Source organism: Anoplolepis gracilipes, chromosome 17 (genome assembly GCF_047496725.1).
Source record: "Anoplolepis gracilipes chromosome 17, ASM4749672v1, whole genome shotgun sequence".
Taxonomy (NCBI): domain Eukaryota; kingdom Metazoa; phylum Arthropoda; class Insecta; order Hymenoptera; family Formicidae; genus Anoplolepis; species Anoplolepis gracilipes.
In genome coordinates, this window is record NC_132986.1 from 2,106,134 (window position 1) to 2,129,894 (window position 23,761).

General features: G+C 32.8%; 1 protein-coding gene across 3 annotated transcripts in view; it reads right to left on the reverse strand.

Moving 5' to 3' along the window:
* Nucleotides 1-23,761, reverse strand: part of Vn (membrane-bound neuregulin protein vein) — a 337,235-nt gene that overhangs the window by 30,872 nt on the left and 282,602 nt on the right. For 2 of the 3 annotated variants that reach the window (XM_072909387.1, XM_072909388.1), the window contains exon 5: nucleotides 7,860-7,918. In XM_072909387.1, the coding sequence (XP_072765488.1) occupies nucleotides 7,860-7,918 (59 nt within the window). Of the gene's footprint in view, nucleotides 1-4,971; nucleotides 7,919-23,761 lie in introns of those variants that run through there. The other variant, XM_072909385.1, reaches the window with a different exon arrangement.

Below are 23,761 nucleotides of genomic sequence, written 5' to 3' on the forward strand. Positions count from 1 at the left end.
ATATATATATATATTGCAGTAAAATTTTGATTTCAATTATTATATACGCTAGTATCATCTGAGATTTCCTTTTGGAATTAATCTGTCAAAGATCAAGTCCAGTTCATGTGCGGTACATCTTCAATATTCGTTATCAATTAGTGTGTACCAATTAGTAGGACGTATCTGAAGGATACGTTCGTACTAGTACATTTACATATTAAGATTCCGTGATAGACGAAAGTTAAACGTGATAGTACACAGTACATGTGTAATATGGGAGAGCAAGTAAGGAATAAATCACAGAAATTATTGGAAATACATTTAAATTATTCGAATCTCATCTGGGCTTTATATATATATATATATAATGAAAAATTATCACAAATATATATTATATAAACAAATATATAAATATATAATATTTTTAATAATATATTGTTTTTCTCTTTTCTAATATAAATTGTGTGTAATCTCTAAATTTTTATAGCCAGCAAAAATGAATTCGACTTGAGTAATATAAATTTAAAATGCAATTTTATTGTTATTTAACTATCTATTTAATTTTTGGGTTTTAACCTTTTTTAGCCTTTTTTTAATAAATCATCCTTATAAATTTTGTATTAATAAATAAAATATTACAAATATTAATAAATAATATAAATAAAGGTTACGATATATATGTATACATGCATATACACACATATATATATATATATATATATATATATATATAATTCCTATTAATTTCTTTTTATATACTTCAAATTAATAAAATATGATTGAAATAAAACACCTTTCTCTCAACGATGTGGAATATTTTTAATTAATGAAGACATCTCGAAAAGCACAATTCTACAAACAATGAAATCTTTATTGAAGTGTTTTTACCACGTAGCAAAAAATACCTAGCAAAATATTTTAATAACATTAAAATTCACAGGCAATATTTTTTCAGTAACAATTTTTTATTTTTTCATAAATATCAACGTTGTCCTTATGAAACTTTTAACTGACCGAAACATAGATTTTCGTTATATAGAGATGAATGTAGAAACTACCTATCGCCAAAATACTTTGTCTTTAATATTTAAACGCGCGAATTTAAATGAATTTCTGAATTATTTGAAAATTTCGCTGATCACCGATTAAATACAATCATGCTTTTTTCGACCATTATTTCGGACGTTATTCGCCGGCACGATTAATCACATTTTTCGATAATTATCTTGACAATTAATTATTATCCGCTTTTATCATGCTTTTCTGTGAAATCCGTTATTATTGACATTTTAAGTACTCATCAAAACGCATTTCGAGTTATCTCTTGTAATTTGAAGGCGGTTGATTGAAAACCTAATGATTTCCAGTACTCATCAGTAATCATTCCCACTTTACTTTTTTTTTCTATTTACATCCTATTTACGTCAATCATCGTAATGCCTCTTTCTCATAGCCAATTGATCTTGTACATTTCTTTGCAATTCAAATTAGTTTAATAAAACTCATTGTTGACTGAAAAGGATACTCTTCGCCATCGTACACAAAAACTATTTTTCTTGCCGCGTCAGACAGCTTTAATATGGTGCACGTGTCGTATCGTTTGTGATATTCATACATTTTATTCCTTCCCGCGGCGGACGTTATTGTGTATGTTTCATAAAGATCGGTAGCGCACAAAAGATACCACCGTTGAGGGTATCCAAAGATACATAATAAAAATACGTTAGCTGGACGTACGAAGAACGAAGAATGAGGAAACAGACGGCGGATTCGTCCGCATAAAACTAACAGTGGTACGATCCTCGACGAAAGAGCTTTTCTTAGAATATTCTTGAGATTTCCTTCTGACATCGTTGAGTCATCGTTCTTAATTTTTTATCAATATCTTCGAGTCAACAGAGAAAGACCTAGTAACGTCACGATTTTACTATCACACTTTCTATATTACAGTAGCATCATACCGTGAACTCATTTATCATACATTTTTATTTGTTTAGGTTTTTTATATATTCAAGTTTTTATATTAATTATTTCATATTTGGATGTAACATTTTATATCTCTTAATTATTAAATTTATATTTAAATTTTTAATTTAACTTTGTTATTTTATTTATTTTTGTTTTCACATATTTTACATTTAACAAAACATATAAATCATACAGAAAAAAATCATATAGCAGTAATATATTTCAAAATTTTAAGTAATAATGATTAATTAAAATTTTTGAATATATTACTGCTATATGATTTTTTTCTGCATGATTTATATGTTTTTATTAATTTATATATGTGTTGTGTGTGTGTGTGTGTGTGTGTGTGTGTGTGTGTGTGTGTGTGTGTGTGTGTGTGTGTATATATATATATATATATATATATATATATATATATAATATTTTATATATATTTTATATATTTTTATTTCTATATTTATATAATTTATATAATATATTTTTAATGTTTTTAGAAAATTTTATTTTAGTACACGGAATAAATTTTTACATATGCATACGGCCTATTATATAAATTTAATTTAAAACATTTGATGAAAATGGATTTTAGTATTAAAGAATCCCTAAAGAGAGAAGAGTAAACTTTCTATTTATACTTTTCCTAGATATATGTACATACATTGTGTCATAATTTTCTTCGATAGTTCTCTCGAAATTTTGTTGTATATACTAATTATCTTGTTTTGTCGAATATTTTAATAATGATTTTTGCGTTAATTTATCGCGGAAGATGTTTCACGTCCTAATTTATTTGTCGAATCGCAAATTTTCGATAATGAGTTGGTCCACTAAAGGGTGTCCGATAACGCGACATGTCCGAAAACTTTCCGCCGTCTCATGGTTGATAATCAAAGCTATTCGAACCAAATGCGCATAAGCAAAGTTTAGAGTAAGGCAAGTCCGCATTTTCGATAACACATCCTCGATCCCTCTCAGTCCTTCCGTCTTATATTTATAGAAGAAAGTTGTTTCCGGAACACGAAGTTCGATTAAGAGAAGCGTTTATGAGGATCGTTGTAGTGGCAGTTCGAACTTTATGGACAGAAAGAGAGAGAGAGAAAAAAAGGGGGACAGAGAGAAATAGAGAGAGAGAGAGAGAGAGAGAGAAAGAGAGAGAGAGAGAAGCAGGAGAGCTTTTTAGGACAGAATGCGAATCAATAAAATACACGCCAGGATCGAGAGTGAATATTCGTGTATTCGCATTCACAGTTACTTCCCATCCGATCTATTTCTCTCGCTATCTTTTCTTGCATTTTTCCCTTTCTTTCGATTGTCTTTTTCTAATAAAATGATATGAAACGAAATTCATTTAATTAACTAGCGAAATTGATAAATCATATCGAAGGTATTTTACTTTTATCAAAACGGGTGCAATTAACTAATTATATAAGATATTTTTAAAAATTAAAACATTTTACATAGAGCATAACAAAATTTATAAAAATATATTAAGAATCTTTGAATTATAAATAATTGCAAATGTAAAATGCTATTTCTCTTTATTTATATTCTTTTCGATCTAAAACTGATAAAATAAATTCGTTAATAAATTTTAGCCTATTATTAATTCACTGATATTTTTTTTACATTTGCTATAACTCTTGTATTAATTTGTGTTGAAATAATTTTGCCAATTTTTTCTCTCTTTTCTTATATATTATACTTTTATTTCTAGTATCTTTAAGCAGGTATCTCTCTATTACACAGTTTTATTTTCCATATTTATGAATTGAGTTTCCATTTTCCTTTATCGTCAACTGAACATGAATAAATGCACACTTTCTCCCTCGTACTTCTGTCTCTATCAATTTTCACCCTCCTATGGTTATCCTTTGACGATTTGGAAATTTATGTCGTCCCCTTCCGTTTGCGTTATTTACAAGTCGTTTCCCAGTTTTCCGCAAGAAAATGCTTGAAGAGCTATTTCCTTGGGAAGAGGAATGACTTGTCCCAAAACGACTCTGTCGGAATGCAATAAGATGCTGACAGAACCAACGAGTCGTCCCTCAAGTAAGAAAATTTTCCTCGTATTTTCTTGAAAAATTCTATCTTATTTTTTGTTTGTCAAAAAAAAAATTTTTTTCGCATCGCAAGAAAATCTTGCGCGAGTTTATAACGGATGCGATTAATATAAACATTTTCTGCAAAAAAAAACAGCGGAAAGAAATATTTACTTCACATGATCACTTATACGAAAAATGGAGTATGTTCCTTTGCTCTCATTACTTTCAATCAAATTTTCTCATTTCTATTTTCTGCTATGTTTTTTTTGCCTCATTCATGTAATTTTCATTCAAATACAGTCTTTTGTTTTATAATGTGCCTGTAATTAATTCTCGTTATACGTTCCAACTATGACGAGATTTACAGACGTCAAAGAGAAAATTCGTTATATAATTAATATGATACCGTGTAAGCGCACTTTTAACATCGCAAAACGAGCTAGTTAGAGAAAATCGATATTCGAGTTGTATATGTAGCGTTTAAAATTTCCGCGCTGGCGTTGACGAATTTTTGGATCAAAAGAAACTGAAATAATATGAATTAAAAACAATGAATTAAAAATTAATGATAAAATTATTAAACAATAATATATAAATTAGATTATAATAAAGCAAACTAAAAAAACTGCACCTACCTGCTTGAAGAAAGCAACAGAAGAGCGTGACAAAGCTTTCGCCACTAATATTATATATATATATATATATATGAAAAGATGAAACATAAGATATTTATTTAGTTGAAAATTCTGAAAAAGAAAAATGGCAAATGACTATGTATGTATATGGACCATTATATAAATCTAGATATATATATATCTTTTCCTCTCCTTATTTATTTACAGACACTATTCTCTCTTTGCTATTATAATTTTATCAAAAATATGATAGAACAAGCTATGACACACACATATATATTTTAATAAAATATAAAAATATAAAATTGAAGAGATATAATAATGGAATATGAAAAGAAAAAGATTTGTGGTTGAAAGTATATTCTTTAATTCTTGAAAGCAAATAAGCAATGCAACTTCTTCCTTAAGATTCAACTCTTCTAAGATTGTACTCCGTTGGATTTTTGTAGACATATTAGAGGCGAAAGATTTCGTGCGCTCTTCTGGGTATTCCAGTTGTCATGTGTATGAAGTGGCGGAAACGAAAGACTTGTGTTGGTGCAGAAAGGTCAACAAAAGATTAAGAACACAGGCGGTTGTCGAAGGAGATGACGTTTAATCATAAATCAATAAAATTAATGAATTAAATAAATAAATTAAAAATGTTTATACACATATTTATATATATAATATATAATATAATATATAAAACATAAATAGAATCCCGAGACTGTGCTGAGAGCATAACGCGCATCTCTCGTTCCCTTCCCGTATGCCCACCGTTTTTTGTTCGCGCGCGGAAATCGTCATCGTCGAGGTTTTTGATGAATGAGATCATTACTCGTCTCTAAATACAATTCCTTCCGAAAATTCGTCCGACTCGTTTCCATATATTATAATATCCACCTTATTTCCACGACATCATTCATATGTGTTCTTTCTTTTCATAAGCTTTTAATTAGAGCGGAAATAAATGGATACTTCATAAATGCTTCTTCACGACGTATCGCGCATTTCAACGATGGAGAATATTTTTGAGGTCGGATTATTATTCTTCTCAAAAACCTCTCGATCGATTCCGCGTCTCCCATCTCATTGAAATGAGGATTCACTATCGCTCTCGTGGTTTCCTCTCTTTCTTATTTTCTCGCTCCCTTTCTCTTTTTTTTATTTATCCTATACTCTGCTTTTTAGCTAATCTAATGCGTTAAACTATCGTATTTTACATTAAATTGTTTTGCCCCAAAATGAGTCTCTTCCTCGTGATTCGCTCGCTGACTGGCCCCAATTTCCTTCTCCTTTCGCACCATTTCTTTACGTATGCATGCAAAAAACGAATACAATTTGTGATTACAAAAATTTTGGAAATGTTGTTGCAATGGCATTGTTGTTGTTGGAGATCAGTTTTTATAAAAAAATTGAATTCTATTTGAAACGATATCACAATGGCTATCATATTTTTCACGTCTGTCACATTTTAAATTATTATTCATAATTAAAATTTATCAATTATCTAATATCAATGATTTATACGATCATATAAAACAATTGATATTTTCAGTGATTTACTATATTAAAAAATTTTAGAATGTCATCAAGACTTGATTAATTAACATGTTCTTTGAATTATTATTCTTCTGGGTACTTTATGCATTTTTCCAACAGAAATATACCGAAATTATTTCTGTTGTCTTCGTTCTTTCGAAGCGTAAAAGTGGATTTCCATTCAACATCGCATTATTCCTTTTTACATTCTAGCTTTTCAACAGCAACGAACATGCCACGGCTGCCAAGTTTTCTTGGCCCTACATTTCACGATTTCAATAAAACCGAGCCATCAAACAATAAACTTGTTAAAAAAGAAAAATCAAAGAGAAAGATAAATTGTTTAGTAGACCGTAAGTTTTATTCACAGAAACTATTTTCAGCTTATATATTGCTTAAACAGAATAGGAAGGGAATAAACGATATTAATATTTCAATTTTGTTTTTTCACACTCTTTGCAACTAACTCGGATGAGAATATAGGTCAAAGATTTTGCGAATTAAGATTACGTTTTTACAAAGTCAGGAAAGAACTCTCTGTTACTTTTCCTTGAATTTTTTTCCGCGTTTATTCCATGGCACAATTTTACCAAATATCGACGTTCGATACATGTACGTTGATTATCATGACGTTAAAAGAAAAGTGGAAAGGAGGAGAAGTGAGAGGACCCTTGGCGTCATCCTGATCATCTTCAGGTGACAATACGTCGTCAAAGCTCGCGTTCATCGTCCTTGATCGAGACCCTGGGCTCTTTGGTATTGTTCTCCTGTTCGCGGAGAGACCCCGGAGAAGTGTCCGCCTCTCCGAGCCACGCTTCCACGTCGTCGTTCTCGAGGTCAAGCATTTGCCGTTCAAAGTTGCGATAGTCGAGAGCTCGAGAGCTCTCCCCCGATGATACGATGCCGAAAAAGGAACATCGGGAGAGTCAAGAGATCGACGTGTTCTTTCCCCTTTTTTCCCCCCCATCCCTCTTATCGTCCCTTTTCACACGCTCATTTTCATATTCATGATTTTCGCCCATTCTTTCTATTATTTCCATTCTCCCTTTCTTCCGCTGGAGAACTTTACGCGGAAGTCGCGTAGTGACATTTTCTAGAAGGAAAGTACTGATAATAATGCTCGAAGAGGAAAAAAAAGAAGTGGCAGAAACAATAAAATAAAAAAATGTGAGAAAAAATATACAAGAAGAAGAAAAAGGATAAAGAGTAGAAGAAAAATGACAAGTAGAAAAAGAAGAAGAAGGGAAAGATGTAAAAGTATTAACATTAGTCGTAGAAATTAAAGAAGGTACGAATGCCCGGTCCGAATTGTTTTGGAGCAGTTCCTGTCCCTGTATATAAGGAATACGTACAGGACCTGTCCTATAATGCCCGAGATCGACGGAACCGAAATTCGTCATTTCTAACTCCCCTCTCTTCTTGATTTCCCGCCTAATCGTCTCGTCCTCGTCATCATCTTTTCTGTCTTTGTGTGTCTCTCTCTATTTCCATCTAATTTTCTCCATTCGCACGATTTTTCCTTCCCTCTTTGGTCGCGCGTTGGCCCCTCTCACGACTCTATCTCATGGGTTCCAAGTACACCGTAAGGGTAAAAAAAGGGTCTACTCAAGTGTTTAAAGGGCCCCGCGCGATTATCGCTAGCAGTAGTACGAGGTAGAGAGTCCCAGCTTGCAGGAAAAGGGCACCCTACGCGGGTTATACACACTTCCGGTGCTGCTGACGTCCTTCGTCTCGCACCGTAGACCCGTGAAACCCTCCGCACATCTGCAATAGAAAATTCAAATCGATTAGCGGATAGTCTATTTGCATTGAATCCACAATGTAATCAGATTTTGCGAAATCATGCTAGAATTTTATTAAGACTTAATTAAATAAACAAATATAATACTATTAGTTTTTAAATTATTGTTTATCTAATTTATCTATAAATTAGAATAGTCATTGGTGGAAATTCTTTATCTGATTTCCTTAACTTTTCCCCTTTTATTTTAATCTTTATTCACATTATAGTCTTTTATTATATCATTTTTAAATACTATCTTTTCACATAGAATTAACAGAGAAATATAATTAATCAAAGATCTAAATTGATATAAAAAATAATTTTTAAAAATATATAAAAAATATAAACCGATCTTCGAAGATATATAAATAGTAGAATATCTGTAGTTAGGTTTAGTTTTTAGTCAGCGACAAAATTAAAATATATATTATCTGACAATATCTTTTTTAATTATATTCTTACATTTTTATTTAATTTTTATTATCTACGTTAATCTTTAGGGACACCGTCCTGACTAGACTGCGTCGTCGCCGTGAAATTTATTAGCCTGTCTCGAGATTTTTCTCGGATGCGTGTGCGAGACGCACAGTTTCTTAATTTAACTAAATGTATGCGTCGCATCAGAATCCGCGCGACGACGTCTTTCGCGTACGACGGGCTGCAAAAGCGGCCGCAGGAGACGGAATAACTGAGGATTTCGAGAAGAGACAGACCCCCGATGCGTCGTTTCTTTGGAAAAATAATGTTATGTCGTCGTCGTGGCTATTTATAGACCGTGGTTAACTAACCGCGACGAGAGACGAGAGTTCGAAGCTATACCGGCGGGATTAAAAGCCCCGGTGGCTCACTCACTCGGTGTGCGAGTATGCGAATAAATAAATTGTAATATATCGTTTTCCTCTATCATTCCTTTTCAAGCGTCTTCTTTCCATTTTTCCTCGTTCTGTTTTTTTTTTTTTTTTTTTTTTTTTCTTTTTTTCTTTTTTTCTTCCATCGTAAGCGGCTCTCGTGCTAATTCCGTCGTGTCGCCTGTTTTTTGACATTGTCGAACACTGGCACGTGCGAGGAATTAAATTAAATTCTTTCGATTTGCGAGAGAAAAGCGTAGGCTAACTTTGATCAAAGTTAATCTAATTTAAAATAACGTAGACGTATAAATATCTGGTAATAATCGCGCTCACGTCTTTTTTCGCGGAACGCGTATCCCGGGACACGCGTCCTCTTAATCCGGCACTGCGGTGGAAGCCCGGAGGGAAGTCTACCTCTGTCTTCTAGTGTCTGGAAGCCCGACGGCGTGCGATAAAGCGTATTTTTGTCACGACAAATTTGGAGCGTCTGAGACTTGGCGCGACGTTTTTATTTCGCGAAATCGCACGCATAGGTAAAACGAGAGCGGAAAAGGAAGAGGGAGGATGAACAACGAAAGACCAAGAGAGAAAGAGAGAAAAGGTGATACACCGTTCCAGAAGTGTCTCTCCGAGTGGTAAGAGGGAAGATGTTCCCCTCGAAAGACAGAAAGAGAGAGATAGAGAGAAAGAGAGAGAGAGAGAGAGAGAGAGACTTACGTTCCTCGAGACCTCGTGTCTCTTTTACACCGCGAACGTGAACGCCGCGTTTAGATTGTATTAAAAGAGTGACAGGGGACATATGCTAAGGGGTTAACTATGCGATAAGTATGCGTAAAGGCGGGACGTCCGACGAAGGCCGGCACGTCCGACGACGATATTTATCTGCAGCAACCGGGATGGTTGATCGAATTAGACTTTGTTGCGCGAGTTTTTCGCAGCCGCCAAACAGGAGCAATTTTAACGCGTGTTGTTCACGATTCGAGAGTTTTTTGAGGCCGAGCGCTGCCTTTGCCGCGATTTACGAGGGCCTGCGTTAAATATACCATCTCCTTCCTTCCCTGATGAATTGACTAGCAAACGAAGTGAAACAGTAGCGATAGCACAATTTACAGTACCATTCACTTAAACCCATTAACGTGTCCCGCTAACTTTGCCGCCAGCCGTCTCCCCCTCTCCCTCTACCCCTGCCCATTCAAGTAATTGGCTTTCTATTGAGATTTATCGTAATCATGCGTGCACCCGCTACAACTCAGACAACTCTTTTGCGTGCCGTCGTAAAACAAACTCGACTCGCGAATTCGTAGACCGAGAAACATTCATTTATTTGCGAGAATCAATTAGGTAGAACACATGTACACGGAGTTGAATGGAACCGGAATTAGTTCGAATTGTCAAAAATTTAAACTGCACAGAGTAGTGGAAAATTGAGAAAAACGCACATGACACAAATAATATTTTATAACACAAATTATATCTTATTTAAAATCATTACGGGCGAATTAATATAAATGATTTTCCCAACAATTTCGATAAAAATTGAGAGAAAGTCCGTGAATAAATTCTAATGTTTATTACACAAATAAATGTCCAGAGTGTTGACTCAAAAATTATTCTCTGTAGTACTTTTATGAATCGCGGACAAAAATAAAATATTCGCGGCGAAAATAATTCTGGACGGTCGTTAAAAATCGACTTTTCCCATTGATAGATTTTGCATTTTGATATATGTGACGTTCATAATCGTTAATTAGCGTAGCTCGTTAAATTCAGAATCGTGTTGGCAAGGTCACGCGAGATTCGTTGATTTTCTTGCGTGATCACTCTCTGAATATCGATCGTTATTTCACTTTCCGGGAAATTTTGCAAGTTTTTAATAAGATGTTAGTTTGCCGCCCATTTCTTAAAATTTATTGTAGCGATAACGACGAGATAAAAATTTTTTTTCCATCGTTATCGGAAACTTTTAAAAATCATTGGAGTTTCAGCGCTAAAAAACTTACCGAGGAATATCGTGCGAAAGCCGCTGTTTTAAATCGAAAATCTAGAGAAATTTCCTCAATAGAAAAATATATATTTCTCTAATATATTATCTTTTCCAAATATAGTATATATGTCTAAGAGTTTATCAATGTGATGTGTAACAATAATAAAAGGTTGAATGTACGAAAAAATTACCACGATTGTCAATGACTGATTAATGCTTTTATATATATTTAATTATTTAGTTTTATATTCAATTGCTTATATTTATATAAGATAAAATGTAGTCAGATAAATATAAATGGCCATTCAATGATAAATTTGTTAATATTATTCTTTCATTTATATATTATTAGATACTTCTGATTGACAGATTTTTCACGTCAACTATTAATAGCATTTCTACAGTTAAATTTAATTAAATTAAATTTCATTTTGAAAAAAGATATGCGATATCAATTATGTGCTTTTTTTCTTTTCTATTTCTACATAGCACATTTTTTTACAATTAGTATAAATTTATTCAATTCAAATATTTCAAGATGATATAAAAATACGCGATGCAATTGATTGATGAAAATAAAGATAATAGTCAGAGAAAAAATCGTGAAATTGAATATTATCACAGTCTTTATTAAACGACTCTCGATATCTTTTGTTTGAACAAATTGTCATTGATAATTACGATTGAATCTCTTTTTTTTGGCCGAATATTCTTATATCTCGCAGTGGCAATCCGATATTTAATGGGACGCTTTTAGAAATATCTATAAGTATATACGATGATCTGGTTCATAAGCTAATTTTATTGTCTAGAAAAAGATAACAATAAAATATATATATACGATTTTTCAGAAATGTATTACATAGCTTAAAATACACTTTTAATATTAAAATAGATAATTGATTCTTTTATTTAAGTGAATACTTTTATTAAGAAATTCATATTTGAAATTAGTTGTAAGCTGTATTATTGTCATTACACACGTTTTATTCACATTTTAAGAATTTCTAATCTTTAATATTAAATAATTTTATCTTTTATGAATTTTAAATCAATTTTTATTTTGTGTGAAATTGAGGAAAACCGTTATTGATCTTTCTGTTTGACTTTTAATAATCCTACACAATTAATGCGTATGTATATCAAATAAAATCTCGCATAAACTTCGATTAAAATTTGCTAAAAAAATACAGTTTCGTTATGTATTTCTCTTTTTCGTTGAAAATTAAATTTGTTGAATTTTTTCCATTATATAAAAGCCCATAACTACTATTTGTCAGACTCGAAGTACTCATTCTTTTCCGCAGGAAATGTCATAATTAAATAACGTCTTGTGTGTATAATTAATCTAAAAGAAGTACTGGCCAAGATAAAAACTTCAAAGTTGCATTTATTAAAATCGCACTCTAACCACTTTGTTTCAACAACAACAACAACAACAACAACAACAACAACAACAACAACAACAACAACAACAACAACGTACAGGATAAAACACAGTATACACAAGTTAAGCTAATTTTACAGAAAACGATGCTTTAATCATATTTAAGCCTCACAATAGCACGGTCGTGATGAAAGTCGACGAAATGCGCGTACTTAAATACTTCGCAGTAATAACTCAAAACGTTTTTCCACATGACGGTACGGATTAAAAATAAATAAACCGAACAAAAAGCTAATTAAAACACGGAAAATTTGCAAGGAGGGCGCAAAGAAGATATTCCGGCGGACGCCTGTCTTTTCGCGCCAGTTTGAACACGGTCGCCTTCCTTTTTCTAGGTATTAATTAAAAGTAGCGCAGCAATCCCTTAGAAAGGCGAGTTGCTTTTTCCCCCCAAGTCCGGCATTTAAACGCGTCCTTAAGGAGAAGGTTTTCCTTTTATAATATTTTTTGCAACGACGGCAGAATCCTGTAATTGCAGTTGCAATAATGTTACGTAAAGTATTTTTCTAAACACCTGTCAAACGGGAGATACTTCGAGGCTCCGACATATCTTTTACACGACAGATTTTTTTAGATAAATATATTCAATTATATATTTTTTTAATAACAATCTAAAACGCAAAATTTAATTACAAAGTTTAATTAATCGATAGAGTATAAAAGGCGATCTAGTCAATTTCAGAAGAATAGGATTCCGAATTCATGAAAGAATCCATAATTAATAAATAATGCGGTTGCAGAAAATTGATGAAAATATAATTCTAGAAACATTGACATTATCATGGCTTTTATATATAACATAATTATATATATATATATTAAACCTATTTGTTATGTATAAATATTAGACATAATTATGTATATACATTACACATATTATATTACATTTTACATTAACATGTAGTATCATATTATTCATAACTACCTATCTAGTCACAACAATTAAATATGGCAATTGAAATATAATGCATTTCGCCGCGTGTATCCCTTGTTGATAATTTTGCTTATCGCGAAATTAAAAAACTCTTTTTCGTACACGATGCTCGATCGTGAAAGAACCACAAAGTGGCGTCGGTTTGGTGCGCGCAAGTAGAAGAGGATAAGAGAAAGGTGTTAATAAGTTGCAGTTTATACGTTGCAGTTTAATTCTCGACCGAGGGCGGCAGGTGGGTTAAAAAAAAAAACTTTTTTGTGTGGTTTACTTAATTCAATAAAGCTTTTGTTATTTTAACGCTTTAAAACTCAGTAGCCATAAGAGCGGTGACGATGTATTTATAATTTATATTCATATTCAATTCAGAATGAAGAATTCAATTTTTCGCATATGATTCGAAATCTATTCTTATGTTTGAAGATACGTTATAATACGAATATATATAAAAGTGTGTGCGTGTGTGTGTGTGTGTTACTAAATAAATTTAATAATTTAGCTAGATAAAATTTAATCCGTTGAATATGTATACCAATTAATATTTATGAATATAATAATTATAAATACATCATAGATGAAAATCTGAGCACATATACAGGTGCATATAAATACAATACAGAAATATAAATGTAATGCAGGAAATATTGTTACATTAAAACAATAACGAGTGTTTATTTACGTAGCTTTTACACAGTAATTTTTTTTCTCCTTTTTTCTCCTTTTAATATCTACACGTATTAAATTATTTCAATGGTTTATTCAACGATGAAGAGAGAAGAATTTCCTTTTTCATATTTTCCAAGACATTTGAATGTGCGGGTCACATACGTTTGTGCTCGCGTGAATGCGTGCACCATATATACATATAATTCTGGTTATAATGTACTGTAATTTACGTCAAAACAACCCGCCAGTCGCACTTTTCCACCCCCGCCAGGGCACTTACTTCTCGCAGGGCAAACTGGGTTACTTAGTTGCTCGTATAGCAGCTGCATCCGCACCTATCGCGCATACCAACGTGGTGGAAGCAGAGTTAGTGTGGAGACTCTGCACCTTCTCTCCTTTCATTCTTGCCCGGTTTTTTTTTACAGTCATTCTTCGCTCTACCATTCTATTTATTTTTCCATCTTTTTTTTTTTTGGTTTTTACTTCGACTTGGTCATTGGTCGACGGTGTCATTTCAAAAGTGCGAATAAATAGAAAAAAATTAATTTATTTTTAATTAATTTATTTTTAAAATTTCAAGCAAATTTAAATTTTCATACTTTTTTACCAAGATATTTAATAATGAAACCAAAGTTTTTTGCCGAGCAAAATTAGAATAGAGTCGAGATAATATTACTATAATAAAGTATCCAACAGATCAAATTTTAATGAACAAAAAGCGTTTGAAATTTTCGTAGAGGAAACATCGAGTTCAAAATAATGGTCGCATATCTTTCCTACTCTTTTTTTTTTTTTTTTTTTTTTTTTTAATATCCTAGCTATATGTCCGAGGTTCATTGAAGGTGGCGGGGAATGGAAGTGGAATGCGAAGCTCGATGTTGCCAAAGGGTGCCAGCTGGCGGGACAGGTTACCGACCTAGGAAATTGGGACGCGCTGTCGCCCTCGATCATTTTCCAACGGTCTGTGCGCTGACTTCCTCTCAATGAGAGCGGGTGTAGTGCGAGAAGAGACACAAGGTATCTCTTCGGAGCAGTCCCGCCTGAGAAGTTCGAGCAGTCTTACCGCACCTAAGTCCGATGGAACTTGAATTAGCCGACTGTAGCCGCGCGATGACCACAAAACTTGATCTGATGAGGTAGGTCTGCGCTGATGATCACGCAACGGAAGGTTACTCGAAATTTAATCTTACTTGCCGCTTTCATTAGACTGTAAGCACGCCATAAGGAATTAACATTTCGTAGAATCTTCAATTAGTGTAGTAAATACAAATGTTTAGAAAAAAGCCTAATTCCCTAAAACCCTATTTCGTAATAATAAACGTAATAAATTAAATTTTTTGACATATATATGCAATATATCATATATGTAAGTTACGAATTGAAAGAAAGATCCAATATCACTTAATAATAATAAAGTAAAAAATATTATATATCTTTCTTTGCTATTAAAGTTATTGATCTCTTATTTTAAAAAATGCAATAATGTTAATGGTTCGATTTTCATGATTTTTCTTCCGGTACGAAATAAGTCTTTCTTCATTCAGCTCTTATTTAACGTGCAAATTTGAAAGCGAAGGAGTGACGCATTTGCATTTCTTTTTTATTTCAGCAAGTTTCGAAAACTATCGCGTAGATTTTATGCGACACGCGCGACAGATCCGTAAGAAAAGTTTGCATTGTGCACGCTATCCATGTCGAAGCTGTTGATCCTCCCCTAATCAATTAGACGATCCAATTAATTAAATGCTCGCCGCCTACGAGGGCCTTAAGGGGAGATTTACGCCTCGTACGAGGTCTCCTCTTGAAATCGACACTTTGTACAGGAGCTTTATATGTGTATCGTGAAACTGTTCGCGTAACGGCATAGATATATATCACGGCGTCGAAAAACTTTCTCGTAACTTCCGCCCGTGCACTTTCAATAAGAACGCTCGGCGGAGGAATTCCGTAAGTGTTCGGAAATAAAAGCGCACGAAGCGGAAATAACAGCGCGGAAGGGTGGAGCGTACAAAGGCAAAGGGGGTGAAAATTTTACGGTGTCTGACCTGCGATCCCCTTGCGAGAGCGCGTCTTTAGTGCAAGCAGGCAACGCCTCCGCCTCGAGGAAACTACCAACGATCTTTCTCTAATTAATTAGAGACGCGTTTAATTAAGTTAAATGGCCGGATTTTGCTGGTCGGACGGCGTAATGAAACTACAAGAGCGGGCACTACCACGATAAACATTTAATGACATGTATAACGTACTTTAATCATTTATGTTTATATTGAAAATATTGAAATAAAGAGGACAATAAGTCATTAAAAGAAAAAAAAAAAAAAAAAAAAAAAAAAAAAAAACATTTGCGATAAAATTTTCAAATATATATTTTTGCAGCAATATTTTCCCATAGTTTCTTTCATTTGCATTTTATTTTTATTTTAACATTTTTATGTTTCAACATCCTACGACATTAATATTAATATAATTATCTCGTGCAAAATTCAAAGCTATCTGACGTGATCAATTATAATAAAACCTGTATTTGAATTGAAATCTCAAGATTAGTTAAATCAAGAAAGCCATTTAATAGTCTTCGCAAAATTCTCAATCTGACACGACGAGGTGGCAAAAAACACGGCATTCATCGCTTGATACATTGAGAAGCACTCCGATTCGATTGAGCTAACGCGCCGGATAATTTAAGCAACTTTCCATTCGTGCCTCGCCGAGACGAGCGCGATACACTTTGGCAAAGTTTCTTACAGGCAACTCGTTCCCCGGTTCGTCGCTTCAACGCTTCAAACTTCTTCTTCTTCTTCTTCTTCTTCTTCGAGATGCTCTTATAAAATCACGAAATAAGTTCCGGTTTAACGATTAATTTGCAAAGATTCGCCACGCGTGCTTTTCTGTTGCTATTAAATATTGTAATGCATCGAAATCAAATGTACGAGCTCACGTTATATACACTTGGCTATTATTATGTACGTCAAATATTTCCCAATCTATAATTACGGAAATCGAGTAACGATAGTATTCTGGGATCTTCACATTTTTGACTTGTCACTCTAAATGATGACGATATTTCAGGACAATATAATTTTACAGTGGAATTATTCTATAAAGAGCGCGGAACTAATTTTCACGATTCTATAGTAAGATAAATAACAAGAATTTCTGAATCCTTCAATACTCTTGATATTAATAAAAGACACACTTTTTTCTCCTCTTTTCTCGAAAAAATAAATATTAAATATTATAACATCTATCTTTAAATGTTTTAGATATTTTAGAATTTTTAGAATAATTGTATAAAAAAATCTCTTAATATTTATATCGTCTATTAATTTGAACAAATAGAAACTTAAAATTTACAAAGAGATGCAGTCACGAGATCAGACGAGCTGAAGCTTGAAATTCAAAGAGCACATCGTGACGTGGAATGCGATGTGACTAGAGATTTCGTCGCTGCGTCTCGGATATTTTCGCTCCTGCCACGAAGACGAGGTATTTTCAATCTTCCGAAGTTGTTTACACGACTGACAGGATAGCTTCCGTGCTGAATGGGGTAAAGATGGTAAAGACGGATTTTTGCCGCGATTACCATTTATTGGCACATCTTGAAAGCTCGTTGCGACGGCGGGATCGCAGTGCTTGCATCGGACAGCTCTATTTCCTTAAGCGACGGCTGGGGGTAGTTAGAGGATGGAAATGTCAGGTATAGTACCGAGCTGGCGGGATCCAGGCTCGGCGGATGGTTCTAGGCGAGAGACCCAGGCCAACTTCCGCCTCCACGTGTGTTGGCCACATATGTCACTGAAACTAACTTTTGCGAGCTCTCGCCCTCCACACGTTTCGCACTCCTATTTACCTCTTTGCTTCCCTTCGCCCATTTTACCCCTTGAGACTGCCCACCGATCACGGGACGAGCCCTCGAATCGCCATACAAAACTTTGGCCCTTGCAGTAGTAAAGCTTTTGCAGCTTTTGGTTGAAACAATCATTTACCACGTTGCTTTTGATATACGACCGTGCGAAAACAAATGTATAACGTTGGCTAGTGAAGCCGAGGAAGGATTATATAGGATGTTTCAAGCGTATCTTTGTTTTTACCTTCAGTTCTATATAATATAAAATGACACTGAATTTTTTCATTACTAATTTTTAATACAAAATTTTTATTTATATTAAATTTTTTATATTAAAAAAAATATAATATTATTCTCTAAAAAAATTTTTATCCATTATTTTAATGTTATATGAATATTTCTAATTAAAAAGCACCTCTACATTTAATCTTTTCTTTAATTTCAAGCACTTTCACTTCAAAAATTATATTTAGTTTTGTTTGAGAAAATGTAAATTATATTTAGGATTTTAAAAGAGCTAAAAAGAATAAGTTTAAATGAGGATTTTTCTGATCATTATTAAGGAAAAAAACATTTTTACAAATCTATCGAAGAATCTATTAAAAAATGAAAAATCGAAATAACCTGGCTGATTTTCAAATTACGACACGTGTCAGATCATATATCATTAATCTCGGTGAGATACAAAACGGCAGAAATTGTAGATTGCTGGTGATAAAATATTTTCATTCGGAACGATGCGTTTTCAGTATGAAGACGCGTGCTATGGCGTAAGAAATAAATCACGTGTTTCCACGTGCGCGCGTGTGGAACGCGCAAGGCAACGTAATTAATTAAGGCGAATCGCTTCGGATTGTTCGCGCGTTTTATACTTGGCATGCTGAGTAATTGCGCCCTTGATTAATATGTCCTGCAGATGTTACTGCGACGTAAACACTAAGACTCAGCCGTGTCAACGATCGCATAATCATTCTCAATATCTGTCGATATTAATTTTTTTATTCTTACATATGTAATACGTTCGATTAAAAAATGACATTTTCCCAAAAAAAAAAAAAAAAAAAAAAAAAAAATTTTCGAAACAAATAATAAAAATATCATATTCCCGGCGAGAGAAAGAGAGAAGAGGGAAAGAGTCGTGTAAAATTGAAGAGATTTCCATTTATTACGCGGCAAAGCGTGATCCAGAAGAATGTAGCGATAGATAGAATTCAGCCTCAGCGTCATTTTTATTAAGTGCGCCCCTGGATCTGTTTCCAAGCGCCCCTCCTTCCATCCTACAATCCTCTACATATATATTTCCTCTTTCTCTACGATTTCTCTCTTTCTCACCGCCAATCACATGGCCTGCAATGCCGATAGTCGGCCGTTATTTGACCATAAATTCTATCGGCGTTAACGCGAATGTACAGGGTATCGTGTAGCTGCGTACAAAGAGCCGAAACCCCAGTCCCCTCCCCCTCTTTCACGTTGCTCTTATGCAATGTCTCTCTCTCTCTCTCTCTATCTCGCCGCAGCGGAGAGTCATCCCTCTTCTCTTTTCGGCTTTACCATACTCCTCCGAAATTTATTCCTCCCCCTCGCGGACTCGTAACCCCCTTTCTATCTTTCTCTGCAACGCACATGTTGGCGAAGCAGAAAAATCTACCCCCTTTTCCCCGGCCCTTCTCCTGCAACTGAGGTCCATGGTATTATTTCGCGAATAAAAGCCGATTCGGCGCGATATCAAGCGACACCGAGCAGGCAACCGAGTGCGGCATTTTACGAGCGCGAATTGCACTTAATTTATCGTTAGTACGCTAACGACGGCTGTATAAAGCGGTCCTGCTTCTTTCCAATTTGAAATTTTTGCGTCGCATACGCGACGACGCGGTATTCGCGTCGGAATGTATCATCGATTTCAGTCTGCATAATAAAGAAGCTTATTTCACGAGTGAATTAATCCGACAGAATAATAATGTGAGATCATGAATGTCACGATCAAATTGACAGTTTGAGTTATTATTATTATGCCCGAAATACAGCCTAGAACAAGTCTCATAGCATTAACATTATATTTTTAAAAATATAATGTTATATAATTATATTTTTAAAAGTTTTTTAAATAAATAAATAATACCGTATTTTATAGCATTAACATTATATTTTTAAAAATATCATATTTTTAAAAATATAATGTTAATGCTATAAAATACGGTATTATTTATTTATTTAAAAAACTTTTCCATTTTTTTAACTTTGTATTTTATACATTTCTTTAAAATTGAATTACACTGCATCTATTCTGCACGAGATAAGCATACTTGTTACTCATTTTTATTACGAAAAATATAATAAGCTATAATATAATATTATTAATAAATATTATTTCTACCGTATTACTATTTGTACTATTTTATAATAATTAGATTCTTATTCTAAATAAAATATATTATAATTTTTAAATTGAATTAATCACATTGGCTAATATTTAAAGTGTACTTTTTTAATCGAATACATCGGAACCTAACACATGAAAATCCACATAATTATTATTTAATATATTATAATTTAACTTCATATTTTATAATCCCTAGAATCTTTATTTAATATATTATAATTTTCCTCTATATTTTATTCTAATGTAATCTAAAGTTAAATGGAATTTACGATAACACAAGATCTAAAATCTCATTTTGCAAACTTGAGATAACTAAATTCTGATGATGCACAGCATTGAAATTATACGTCAGGAATCTGACTAATTTTCGTGAAAGTTTCTTACTTTTAAGCGTTAGAGGTAGCAAACGTGACTTTGTAAAGTAATAAAATGCTGCCTAATGTAAAGGCGCGCGTGTCACACGAATCTCGCAGCTCGTTTCAAGTTTTAACGTTCCATTGCTTGACCACACTGGGCGCACGGTCGCGTTTCATGGCACGAAAGTTTCGTGAAACACGGCCTCTATATTTCAGACAGAGTTAGAAGTCGAGTGTTCAATTTCCGCCAACTATTTTTCATTAGCAATATTTTATTCAATATCATTAATAAATTAAAAGTAAAATAATGAAGTTTTGCAAGTCTTATGATAAATTATTTGCTTATATTTATCTTATATTTGTATATTTTAATATATATTTTAATTTTAGCTTTAGCTAAAAATTTTTGTTTTCTAACCATTATGATAATAAATAAAAGAAATATGTATATTTGCAGATGTACTATAAAATATATAAATATTATTTATGTTTATTTGTATATTTATTTTATGAAATCAAAAACGTTATAATGATTTTTGCGTATGATAGATTATATCAATATTGTATTACCACAAACAGTTTTGTCAATCAGTAGCGTAAAAAAAATAATTTTTTTTTACTTATAGTTTCATAATATTAACTTAAATTCTATATATTTTTTTACTATATGCAGAATTCACATGCGTGTAATATGATGGTAAATTTTTTGCATTTTACCTTTATTAGGAAGTTATATCCAATATATTCAATATGCTTTTTCGTAGTAAAAAGAAGGATAGACATGCTTTCGCCTTCACGGTTACGCGAGTTCCAAAGAAAATATCATTCTTGTCTGTGTAGTTCTGAGAATATTACTCCGATCCTTATTTTCTTTCTCGTCTATTCGTTAAGAATAGAAAATACGGGATACTTCCAGACTGGACGTTGCTAATCCACAACGTTATCCAGCGTGATCGTCCCTAGACTATGTGATTTATATCGCAGATCTTAGAGCTACAGGTGGATTTATAAGTCTGCTAAATCTATCCTCTAACTATGTAAAAAATTCGTAAAAAATTCTACATTCTTGTAAAATAGATTTCCCGAATTTTGAACTATTTATCTTAAACTTATCAACATACCTGTAAAGGATCTTTTATCTAAAAAAATTAATTCTAGATATTGTGTGTCAAAAGTTTTTCTTCTAAAATATATCATCTACGTATTTTATATAATAATTTTATTCACTACTCGGTTTTGACGTTATTAGAATGCTTGAGAGAGGATAATAATAAGAACAAAAATTTCATTGACTTGAAAATGTAATTAAAATTAATTTAAAAGAAGTTGAGTAAAAAATCTCTAATTTTTCGCGCATTCTACTGAAATAATGACAAGTTTGTTTTGATATCGAAAAACTGGAAGTAGAGCTCTAAAATATATTTCAGTCATATTCATAATAAAAGAATGGAACATATCCTTTTCATACGGTTGTCATTATTAAAATGTCATCCGAAATCCACGTTTCGATTTTTCAAACATCATCCTTTGATTGAAACTGGTTTGAAAATTCGTTTAATTTTCATAATCGAAGAAAATTGTCGATTGGATGGGTAGGAAATTTATTTAAAAAACGTGTATTAAATATCGGCCACACGATATGAGGTCATTAAACCTGTTTCAACGACACCGCTTGTTTTGCGTGATGTACAATATAAACTATGACGGTAGCAAGTATTTACGGACAATATTTGTCGACTCGCGTGTGTCGCGTGCGTTTGCGCGTGTACGTGTACGTGTGCGCGTGTTACCTATGATAAAATTATCCGACGATGATAACGGGGAAGAATATTAAGTTCTGTCGAAGAACATTAAAATAAGCGCTATTAAATATTGCGGATTATATTCGCTCGAGAAATTCTCGAGAGGCTGAAACGCGTCTCGGCATTAACTTATTCGACATCTCGGTACACAAATTGTAATAATGGTCGTTTCGGATGTTGACGAGTAAATAAATGTCGCTATTATCGTATATTAATATTTCGTACGCTGTTTATTCGTAAACGCCGCGTATACACGCGCGTATTTATTTCAATGTTATAAGTATTTTAATATATTGAGCGAAACAGCTTTGTAAACAATCACGAAATATTCCTTTCATTGTATTAACTTTGCTTTAATTAAAATATTGGTTATTTGATATATACAGTAACGATAAACACAATTATTCTTCTGATACAGTTGAGAGAAAGGGATTACACATCGTGCGAAAATATAATAATTTATCAAATTATATAGTCAATGTTATGGAATAATAACAATTTACAGTATTCAAATCTTTCATTTATTATTGCGTTATCAAGTAAATATAAAAGAAACATTCTCTACGTTGAAAAATAAATTTTTGTGTCTCGAAAATTTTCCCGAAAATAAGTAAAGTTTAGTACTGTATGATTTTGGTTTCTATGTATTTTAAGGATTCATCTTTGATATTGTGAATATAATGTGCTAAATATAACTTGTTATATACGTACTAATTTAAAGTTTCCCGGTTGCTCGCGTATGCTTAAGCAAAATTTGTCCTGCCAATTCTTCGCGTTCTTTCTTCTCTCTGGATGCCCGACTGTCTACGCGTCGGCCAGGTGTATCTTTTTGGTAGTGAGATTTTTGGCTCGCCATCAAGTTGAATGTTTTGGCTAGCCGGTGGTACGGTACCGCCTTGTCTACCGTGCTTACGCGCGACAGATAAAAAAAAATAGTCGCGCGTGAGCTTGCGAACAGCAAAGAGAAAACTTATTTTATCCTCGTCAGGGACGTGCGAACGGAGTGTTTTGTATTAACGCCTTGATGAATAATATGTTTTCGTTTTTTTTTTTTTTTATATATTTTAATTCTCTAATTATAAGATAGAGGTGATTAAAAAGTTTGTTTCATACTTTTATCTTTAAAAATAAATTTGCTTTTTAATTATAGCATACAAGCATACTGAATTTTCTATATGTGCATTAATTTGATAAATCAATAAATCTCTTATCTTTTTTGATGCTGCCTGGAATTAATTTTCTGTGGGGTAAAAATTATTTTTGTTATTAAATGCAACATTTTGATTGCTATGAATAATAAAAACATATTTTTTATTGATATTAAACAAATATTTTCAACTGTCATAAGTAAAAAATATTAATTGCTATTATATATCTTTGCAAAATTCTCGATTTAAATCTAAAGCAATTTTTTTCGAATAACATTCTCTCTTTAAATGTATAAATATATATTTTTTTACATATATATTACTTACATCATCAATATATTTATATCTCCAAAGTTAAAAATGGATAATATAAGCAGAGTGATAAATATATTGGATCAAGAAACAGCACTCATTT